This window comes from Rhinopithecus roxellana, chromosome 5 (assembly GCF_007565055.1).
Source record: "Rhinopithecus roxellana isolate Shanxi Qingling chromosome 5, ASM756505v1, whole genome shotgun sequence".
Classification (NCBI taxonomy): domain Eukaryota; kingdom Metazoa; phylum Chordata; class Mammalia; order Primates; family Cercopithecidae; genus Rhinopithecus; species Rhinopithecus roxellana.
Window position 1 is genome coordinate 61,086,715 of NC_044553.1, and position 9,985 is coordinate 61,096,699.

General features: G+C 47.7%; 1 protein-coding gene across 5 annotated transcripts; it reads left to right on the forward strand.

The window, feature by feature from the left end:
- The first annotated feature begins 17 nt into the window (after nt 1–17).
- PRMT5 (protein arginine methyltransferase 5) lies at nt 18–9,037 on the forward strand. 5 transcript variants are annotated; one of them, XR_749605.2, is made up of 18 exons: nt 18–355; nt 990–1,108; nt 1,392–1,477; nt 1,957–2,091; nt 2,784–2,896; nt 3,031–3,080; nt 3,289–3,452; nt 4,544–4,705; nt 4,874–4,951; nt 5,042–5,100; nt 5,187–5,309; nt 5,396–5,571; nt 6,393–6,502; nt 6,706–6,799; nt 6,982–7,098; nt 7,301–7,365; nt 8,508–8,723; nt 8,832–9,033. XR_749605.2 is itself a non-coding variant. In XM_030929681.1 (18 exons), the coding sequence occupies exons 1-18, from the start codon at nt 246–248 to the stop codon at nt 8,850–8,852; spliced, it is 1,851 nt and encodes a 616-aa protein (XP_030785541.1). In that variant the 5' UTR covers nt 18–245; the 3' UTR covers nt 8,853–9,033. The 5 variants fall into 5 exon arrangements, 4 of the variants coding, with proteins under 4 accessions (XP_030785541.1, XP_030785542.1, XP_030785540.1 ...); XM_030929681.1 differs by having other exon boundaries at nt 8,508–8,576; XM_030929682.1 differs by having other exon boundaries at nt 8,511–8,576.
- The last annotated feature ends 948 nt before the right edge of the window (nt 9,038–9,985 follow it).

A 9,985-nucleotide genomic window follows, 5' to 3' on the forward strand; every position in this document is an offset into this window, starting at 1 on the left:
TCTGGGAGATTGAAGTTCGTCAGGAACCAGACTCTGAGATTGGTGGATCTTCAGGAGCCACGCCGTACGCCACTGCGCAGCCCGCGGATTGGCGGGAAAAGCCACTCCCCATCCCTCCCGTTCGGGAGCTGTGGCAGACGCTCTGGTTGTTAAGGCGACTCGTCCCGCCTTCTGGGTCTCTAGTTTGGCTTTGTGATTGGCTACTAGTATCAAGGAATCCCGGCGTGGACAGCGCGAGGAAAAAGATGGCGGCGATGGCGGTCGGGGGTGCTGGTGGGAGCCGCGTGTCCAGCGGGAGGGACCTGAATTGCGTCCCCGAAATAGCTGACACACTAGGGGCTGTGGCCAAGCAGGGGTGAGGGCCAGACCTCCACGAGCGGAAAGCGGGGTCTGAACTCGGGGACGGAGAAGGGCAGACTAGTCATCCCAGAGAAACTGGGGTGAGGGGGTCGGCTAGGATGAGGAGGGGAGAGACTATTACTCTTTGGAGGGGAGAAGCCTCGGACCCAGTAACGTGAGGAAAAGAACTTGTGGGGGGCCTGTGGTCACTGAGTCCCAAAGTTGGGAGAGTTGTTGAGTAAACTCTAAAGGGCTCTGGAGGTCGCGATTTATTGTCTGGGAGTGGGAGGAGGTGTTAGGGGGCAGTGGAGAGAAGAGGCTAATCTTGACGGGGGAGGCATGGGCAGAACTGGGGCAAATCTGGATGTGATGGTCTTGGAAACATAGTGACACCTGAGGAGAAAAAAATTCTACTTGTGGATTTCCATCGTTTTCTCCTTACTCATATTTCCCATGGCTGTGTTTTGGGGAGAAATTGAGGCACAGTACAGCAGAGATATCCCCCAAGGTGGTCTGAACTCAGCAGCCTAGTAGGGTGAACTGATGGCAGCTGAAAGGGCTGTGCAAAATCAAAATAGCCTAAATCCAGTTGCTTGGCTTTCTGGCACTGCTGCTCTCTTTACATGATTCTGGGTCTGTCGCGGTTGTAGGTTTGATTTCCTCTGCATGCCTGTCTTCCATCCGCGTTTCAAGAGGGAGTTCATTCAGGAACCTGCTAAGAATCGGCCCGGCCCCCAGACACGATCAGACCTACTGCTGTCAGGAAGGGGTAGGGACCATCCCATATGCCCCTTAATTATTAGAGGCAATAACAACTTCTGCTTTATCGGGGCCCTGATTCTTCTCCTTTTCTGACTTGGATATATTTGTTAGTCCCTGGGATATAGATAATTTGTTTTCTCCTTGCTTCTCTATTCTGCATCAGGCTATCCCATGTCTATGTAGAAAAAACCTTTGTCTCATTTCTACTCTCAATTCCCAAAACTAAAAATTGAACAAGTAAAGTGCTGAACCTTATTCAGTATTTGTCTTTCTTGGGTGGGGGAGTGCAGACTGGAATACTCTAATTGTGGGAAAGCTTTCTCCATGGATTCGTCCAGACTCAAAAGTGGAGAAGATTCGCAGGAACTCCGAGGCGGTAAGACTCTTTGACTTCTCTGCTGGATCTTTCTAACCAAGCTGGGTAGGGAGAGTGGTCCCCTCCCACCCCCAATAACTTGGTAAATCAACTGATACAATGAAATTAAAGCTATTAGGCTGGACCCCATGGTGCACACCTATGATCCTATCACTTTGGGAGGCTGAGGTTGTAGGATCACTGGAGCTCAGGAGTTTGAGACCAGCCTGGGCAGCATAGTGAAACCCCATCTCTATAAAATATACAAAAATTAGCCAGGCATGGTGGCGCATTCCTGTGGTCCCAGTTACTCAGGAGGCTGAGGTGGGAGGATCAGTTGAGCTTGGGAAGGTTGAGGCTACAGATGAGTGGAGATTGTGCCACTGTACTCCAACCCCTGGGTGACAGAGTGAGACTTTGTCTCAAAAAAAAAAAAAAAGAAAAGAAAAGAAAGCTATTTGCTTGTTAGCTCAACCTTTTCCTTTTCATCTCCATTCCAGGCCATGTTACAGGAGCTGAATTTTGGTGCATATTTGGGTCTTCCAGCCTTCCTGCTGCCCCTTAATCAGGAAGATAACACCAACCTGGCCAGAGTTTTGACCAACCACATCCACACTGGCCATCACTCTTCTATGGTATAGCTAAGGGGCTCCTTTCCTGCTGCATATCATGGTAGTCAGATTGTGCTAAGTACCTTCTTGTGCCTAGCCATTCAGTGAAGGGTGTGTTTGGCAGAATTGAAGTATCAGTATTGCCGGGCACAGTGGCTCATGCCTGTAATCCCAGCACTTTGGGAGGCTGAGGTGGGCAGATCGCTGAGCTCAGAAGTTCGAGACCAGCTTGGGAAGCCTGGTGAAACCCTGTCTCTACAAAAACCAAAACAAAAACAAAAAAACACAGATTAGCTAGGTGTGGTGTCACACGCCTGTAGTCCCAGCTACTTGGGAAGCTGAGGTGGGAAGATGACTTGAACCTGTGAGGCGGAGGTTGCAGTTAGCTGAGATTGCACCACTGCACTCCAGCCTGGGTGACAGAGCCAGACCTTGTCTCAAAAAAAAGGTCAGTATTGCACACCTCTCCATCTAAAAGTGGTATGAAGAGAGTTTCAAAACATGCAAATGTAATTATTTCGGAAACTTACGTAAGATAAGGCAGATATTTACATAAGGATCTATACATAAGGTACATGTTCACTTACAAAATCACAAATTGGGAAAAGCATATAAAGGGATTAATGAGGTCTGGATGAAGTTTTTTGATTGAGGGAAACTTTCTGGAGCCAGTGAGTTCAAAAGAGTGTTCTAAAAGGGTGACTGTTCATGTGCAGTTCTGGATGCGGGTACCCTTGGTGGCACCAGAGGACCTGAGAGATGATATAATTGAGAATGCACCAACTACACACACAGAGGAGTACAGTGGGGAGGAGAAAACATGGATGTGGTATGTCTCCCTTTGCTGCTGTGATAGGGTGAGGGGAAGTACAGGGTGAAACCTGTAGGGAGGTCTCCTTGAGCTATGGTGATTGGTCGGCCATATCTAGTTGACTGTACTTTTCTGTATTTGACTCTGAACAGGTGGCACAACTTCCGGACTTTGTGTGACTATAGTAAGAGGATTGCAGTGGGTGAGTCCATGAGAATCCTGGGATGGGTGTTGCTTCTCTGACCTCCCATGAATAAGATTCAGGAATTTTGTATATAGTATACAATTTTGCTACTTACCCTCTGTCTCAGACTGCCTTTCTCTTAAAGAGGTAAACAGATTTTTCACAAAGGAGCAAGGAAGGGTTTCTTGCCTGGCAGTGGTTGACAGTTTTTCTTTGTCTCATGTAGCTCTTGAAATTGGGGCTGACCTCCCATCTAATCATGTCATTGATCGCTGGCTTGGGGAGCCCATCAAAGCAGCCATTCTCCCCACTAGTATTTTCCTGACCAATAAGAAGGGATTTCCTGTTCTTTCTAAGATGCACCAGAGGCTTATCTTCCGGCTCCTCAAGGTGAGTGGTAGGAGGGTTCTAAAGGTGGTCCAGCTATACATCTTGCCTTATTTACCTGTGTATGATCGTTTTTTCCTGTGAGGCTGACTCTTTTTCTTTAGTTTCTGGGGAGCAATTTCAGTGAAGTTGGGAGTCTTGAGAACAAAAAGATAAATGCCAGTAATAGCCCTAGAAACCTTTCAAAACAAACCAAACCTCATGAGAACTTTGCAGAAGGTTTCATTTAGGAAGTTACAGCAAGGATCCATGAGGCTCTTTGGGTGTTGATGATACTTTTATGGCATAAGAGGACCTTTTTTTTTTTTTTTTTTTTTTTTGAGACAGAGTCTCACTCTGTCACCCATACTGGAGTGCAGCGGTGCAAACTCAGCTCACCAGAACCTCTGCCTCTCAGGCTTAAGCAATTCTCCTGCTTTAGCCTCCTGAGTAGCTGGGATTATAGGCGTGCACCACTGCTGCCCGACTAATTTTTGTATTTTTAGTAGAGACGGGTTTTACCATGTTGGCCAGGCTGGTCTTGAACTCCTGACCTCAAATGATCCACCCACCTCAGTCTCCCAAAGTATTGGGATTACAGGCGTGGGCCACCACGCTCGGCCAAGAGGGCTTTTTACAAGTTTACTGAAACCTCATGCTGCCTTTGTTGGTATTGGAACAGATGCTAGAGAACGGGTTGGTCTGGGCCAGGCACAGTGGCTCACGCCTGTAATCCTAGGACTTTGGGAGACTGAGGCAGATGGATCATCTGAGGTCAGGAGTTTGAGACCAGCCCGGCCAACATGGTAAAACCCTGTCTCTACTAAACATACAAAAATTAGCCAAGCATGGTGGCACGTACCTATAGTCTCAGCTACTTGGGAGGCTGAGGCAGAAGAATTGTTTGACCCTAGGAGGTGGAGATTGCAAGTAAGCCAAGATCAAGCCATTGCACTCCAGCCTGGGCAACAGAGCCAGACTCCGTCTTTAAAAAAAAAAAAAAAGGAGAGCTGTTGATCTGGGCCATATTTTACACTGGGCTCTTTGGCCATATACCATAATATTCCAGAATCTTGGTTTGCGGGCTGTGTCTGATAGTCTGACTTTTCTTACAGTTGGAGGTGCAGTTCATCATCACAGGCACCAACCACCACTCAGAGAAGGAGTTCTGCTCCTACCTTCAGTACTTGGAATACTTAAGCCAGAACCGTCCTCCACCTAATGCCTATGAACTCTTTGCCAAGGGCTATGAAGACTATCTGCAGTCCCCGCTTCAGGTGGGTCTGGAGTGCACGGAGAGTAGGAAGGTGGGGTGAAAATGTATCTTGAGAATATATGCCTCCAAATATTACTAAAGCTCAGAAAGCAGTGGAAAGTTTTTGATATTTTAGTGCATTGTCCTTCGCCAGAGACTGGCTAACTTTATCCTTTTCCTCATTCATCAGCCACTGATGGACAATCTGGAATCTCAGACATATGAAGTGTTTGAAAAGGACCCCATCAAATACTCTCAGTATCAGCAGGTACTGTGTGGTATGCAGGGTGAGGAAAGCACAGGGCTAGCATGACCTGGAGAGACTGGGATTACAACCATAGGATATTCTCTCCTCCAGGCCATCTATAAATGTCTGCTAGACCGAGTACCAGAAGAGGAGAAGGATACCAATGTCCAGTGAGTGCTTTCCCCTCAATCCCAGGGACTTGCATACCTACATTTGTATATGCCAAGTCTGCTTGACTCTTCCCTTTCTTTCTTAGGGTACTGATGGTGCTGGGAGCAGGACGGGGACCCCTGGTGAACGCTTCCCTGCGGGCAGCCAAGCAGGCTGACCGGCGGATAAAGCTGTATGCTGTGGAGAAAAACCCAAATGCCGTGGTGACGTGAGTAGCAACCTGCTTGCTGGGAAGTTAGTCCCCGTTGCCAAATTTCCTTAACATGTCTCCTCACCTTATTGTCTCTGTTTCAGGCTAGAGAACTGGCAGTTTGAAGAATGGGGAAGCCAAGTGACCGTAGTCTCATCAGACATGAGGGAATGGGTGGCTCCAGAGAAAGCAGACATCATTGTCAGCGAGCTTCTGGGCTCATTTGCTGACAATGAATTGTCGCCTGAGTGCCTGGATGGAGCCCAGCACTTCCTAAAAGGTGCCCCCAGGTTGGGGTGTAGGTGGAGGGTGATGATGGATGAGACATCTACCTGGGAGGAGGGTACAGGGTTTAGGGAAAAATGAGTTGGACCTGGGTCACATCATATGAATTTGAGAGCTACTGCTCCACTGCCTCTGTGCCCTTAGCAAATGAAGTCATCTCTTCAAACCTCAGTGTTCATATTTGTAAAATGAAGGGAGTGGGCCAGGCGCTGTGGGAGGCCAAGGTGGGAGGTCAGGAGTTCGTGACCAACCTGGGCAACGTGGCAAAACCCCGTCTCTACTAAAAATACAAAAATTAGCCAGGCGTGGGTGGTGCACGCCTGTAATCCCAGCTACTTGGGAGGCCGAGGCACGAGAATCGTTTGAACCCGGGAGGAGAAGGTTGCAGTGAGCCAAGATTGTGCCACTGCACTCCAGCCTGGGCAACAGAGCGAGACTCCGTCTCAAAAAAATAATGAAATAAAAAATAATGAGGGGAATGGACTCCTTGAGCTGACATATGTACCCTGAGCTTAGCTTTCATCAGAAACTTTTGTGGGACTTTGTGACCCCACAAAAGTTAAGAACTACCAGATTAGACTATCTTGGGTTCTTTCAGTTTTTATCTGTGTAAATTAACCTAGAAGTGGAATCATCCGTGACAGTAGTTGGAAGGCTGGCTTAGTAATGTGACAACATGCATTTGTCTCTTTCTTCCATGCCCATGCCAACGTTGGTTGGTTTTGACATGGGAGGTTTGATCCTTCTGATCCTTCAGTTAGTACAGACATACCATTTCCCTCCCTCTGGAACTAATTTGACTCTCCTGCTCTGCAGATGACGGTGTGAGCATCCCCGGAGAATACACTTCCTTTCTGGCTCCCATCTCCTCCTCTAAGCTGTACAATGAAGTCCGGGCCTGTAGGGAGAAGGACCGTGACCCTGAGGTAAAAAACCACTCTCTGGAAAGTGGTACTCTTTAGTCCTCTTCTTTTTCTGTATTTGCATCAGCTATTTTCTTCTGCTGGGGATGAAGAGGCGAAGAAGTTAGGGATTGGGGAAGCACTAAAGTAAAACTTTTTTTAATCCTTGGGGAAGTAGGTATCTCCTGTCTGTCTTCCCCAACACTCTCTCTCTCTGTCTCTGACAGGCCCAGTTCGAGATGCCTTATGTGGTACGGCTGCACAACTTCCACCAGCTCTCTGCCCCCCAGCCCTGTTTCACCTTCAGCCATCCCAACAGAGGTAGATTCTTTTATGACTGTCCTCTGACTAGAGGGGTGTGGGCTTTTTCCTTCCTCCTGCTTTCTTCCCTTGCTGTCCCTAGTCTGCCTTATCTACTCTTCCCTTCCTGGGTCTTGCTCATGCTTTACCAAGTTGTCTAGAGCTTCTGGCCCCTTGTCATCCACATGATTATTTCCTGACAGATCCTATGATTGACAACAACCGCTATTGCACTTTGGAGTTTCCCGTGGAGGTGAACACAGTACTGCATGGCTTTGCAGGCTACTTTGAGACTGTGCTTTATCAGGACATCACTCTGAGTGAGTGTCTAAGGCAGTGGATGGCAGAGTATGAGGGTGTGCTGCCTGGGCAACTTATATGTACATGTGTCATTTAGGTTTATGGGGGGCCCAGTACTCAATGAATGGAGATCTTTGTGTGATTAGAGAAGAGACCCTCTTCAACATAGGCAAAAGGCACAGCCATGGAGACCTCTGTTTTTTCATTATTTTGTCCACACAGGTATCCGTCCAGAGACTCACTCTCCTGGGATGTTCTCATGGTTTCCCATCCTCTTCCCTATTAAGGTAGGAACTGCTTTTAAGACTCCGTAGGTTAAGGAGTAACTTTTGCCTTTGGTGTTGTGCCTCTTTCCTTCTCCCAGGAAGATAGTTGACTATATGACTCATGTTCTCCTGATTTCATATGCTCATGGATCCCAGTGGTAGGTGTTGGGAGTATTTGCAGTGGCCTTCTGCCTGGCTTTCCCGCATCTATTCTGGCTACCCTTCTGTCCTCTACTTTGAGCAAGAGCCATCTTTTAAAAACTCAAATTTGATCTTATCTCTCTCTTCCCCCCCGCCCCCCCCCCCCCCTTTTTTTTTAAGAGACAGAGTCTCGCTCTGTCACCCAGGCTGGAGTGCAGTGGTGCAATTTCAGCTCACTGCAAGTTCCGCCTCTCCGGTTCATGCCATTTTCCTGCCTCAGCCTCCCTAGTACTTGGGACTACAGGTGCCAGCCACCATGCCTGGCTAATTTTTGTGTTTTTAGTAGAGATGGGGTTTTACCGTGTTAGCCAGGATGGTCTGGATCTCCCAACCTCATGATCCACCCGCCTCAGCCTCCCAAAGTGCTGGGATTACAGGCGTGAGCCACTGCGCCTGGCCTGATCTTACCTCTTTTTTGCTTAAAACTTTTCAATGCCTTCCCATTGTCTTTAGGATAAAAGTCAAAATCTGGAACATTGCTTGTAAGACTTGATGTGATCTAGTGTTTGCTTGCCTTTGCAGCTCCTGTCCCCTTGCTTACACTGCTTCAGCCTTATGGACCTTCTTTTGGTTCTAATTGTCGATCTTCTTTCCTACCTCAGGCTTTCATGCCTCTCTTTTGCCTGCAGAGTTCTTTGCTTGTCTCTTCACACCGTTAACCTATCTTCTAGGTCTCCTTTAAACATTTCTATTGTGAGATAAACTTTCTCTGACCTCCTAGACTAGGTTAGTGTTCCCTTTCATAGGTGTTTTTCTAGCACTCTGTACATGTTCACAGCACTCACCACACTTTTGATTATTTGTTCAGCGTCTTATTGTTCAGCGTTCTGATAGGCTTCAAATAACTTTCATGAGGGTTGGGACAGTCTTGTCATGTTTATCATTTTATCTCCACACCTACCTTAATACACTGCCATGTATAATTCATTAGCTCCACCCTGAACCTGTCTTTCTTCTTACAGCAGCCCATAACGGTACGTGAAGGCCAAACCATCTGTGTGCGTTTCTGGCGATGCAGCAATTCCAAGAAGGTGTGGTATGAGTGGGCTGTGACAGCACCAGTCTGTTCTGCTATTCACAACCCCACAGGCCGCTCATATACCATTGGCCTCTAGCCCTGCGTGCAAGTGTCCAGAGCCTTGGAAGCAGCTTCATGTTCTGCTCCTGTAGTACAGAAGGTGCAGTACATCTATAGGCTGTGATTCCCCTTGCCCATCAGAGAGGAGCATTTCAATCTGCTTTCCTGCCTTACATCAAGGTGGGCAAGGGATTATAATTAATTGCAGGGCTCAAGCCACCATCTGTGAAGACCTCAGGCCAGGGGGTGAGGAATTAGTGCTGGATTCGAAGCTACGCACTCAGCCTCAAGAGCTCCCTGGAATATCCCTGAGAACATGGGGTTTGAACAGATGTTCAGCCCTTCTCTGTTCTTGTTTTGATGGTTTTGTGTAAGAGGAAATACAAATAAAGTTATAGCCCTTTCCTGCACTACCCTGCCGCCCCCTGCCGCTGTTTTCCCACACCTCACTTAGACCCAGGCATGTTCAGATCTGTCCTCTTACCCTGTCCAAGACCTAAAGGGGCCTAGTTGTATTCCCTACTTAGGAAGCTAAGCAATGACTATTGTACTTCTGGATATAGACCTTTCTGACCAGTTACAGTGAGCTCTTGTCCATTAGAACCTGTGGTTAGGCTTTTCTCTGGGGAGGAGGCATAGAGTTTGCCACCTTGGTAAAAGATGGAATAGTGAGTGAAGCCAGTTTCTCTTCCTGTATTCTTGAGCTACTGCACTGGCAACTGGTTACCTCTCCTTTGTTACCTCTTGGGAAGGCTGGAATCCATCCAGGAATCTCCAGCAAGAAACTACCAATTTTTTTGAACAAAACCACAGGTTTACAGTTTGAAGTCCGTAAGAGGTCTAGTCCAATTTTCCATTTTACAGAGGGGGAATTTGAAATGGGTGCAATGATGTGATATTAGTATCCAAGTCAGAATTGGAAGTCCGGTCCTCCGACTCTGGCTCTCCCCATGTTACAACCAGCTACATTTTTGGTAGCTACAGTAGACCACAGAAGTGTCTAGGGGCTCCTGGAGGCCCTTGCAAAGTGAGGGTGGACATCAGTTCCTTCTTTCCCGTTAGAGGACTCAGTACTGCTACATCCAAGGAGTCACCTGAGAAACTTTAAAATTTACCCTTGCAGTGGGAAATGTGGGGGCACTGATTTGAACGGAAGTTATGATCTGTGGGAGCAGGCTATGACGATAGGGCAGAGTGTGGACCAAGACAAGTCTGTGGCAAGATCTGCTTTGCCCAGGTCCCAAGCAGCGAGGTCAGGAGAGGTGGTCGGGAGGGTTGTTTAGGTAGCCGGCTCAGAACGGGGATTTGGAGTTCACCATCTCCGGACGTGAAACAAACGCCGCTGTTCTCTACAAAGCTTAA

What these genes read in the sequence shown, in the direction of transcription:
- PRMT5 (XM_010378364.2), top strand. Translation starts at nt 246, where the DNA reads ATGGCGGCGATGGCGGTCGGGGGTGCTGGTGGGAGCCGCGTGTCCAGC. An exon ending in TAGTAAGAGGATTGCAGTGG is followed by an intron (nt 3,081 to 3,288) that starts GTGAGTCCATGA and finishes TGTCTCATGTAG; the next exon opens with CTCTTGAAATTGGGGCTGAC. An exon ending in CCATCCTCTTCCCTATTAAG is followed by an intron (nt 7,366 to 8,507) that starts GTAGGAACTGCT and finishes TTCTTCTTACAG; the next exon opens with CAGCCCATAACGGTACGTGA.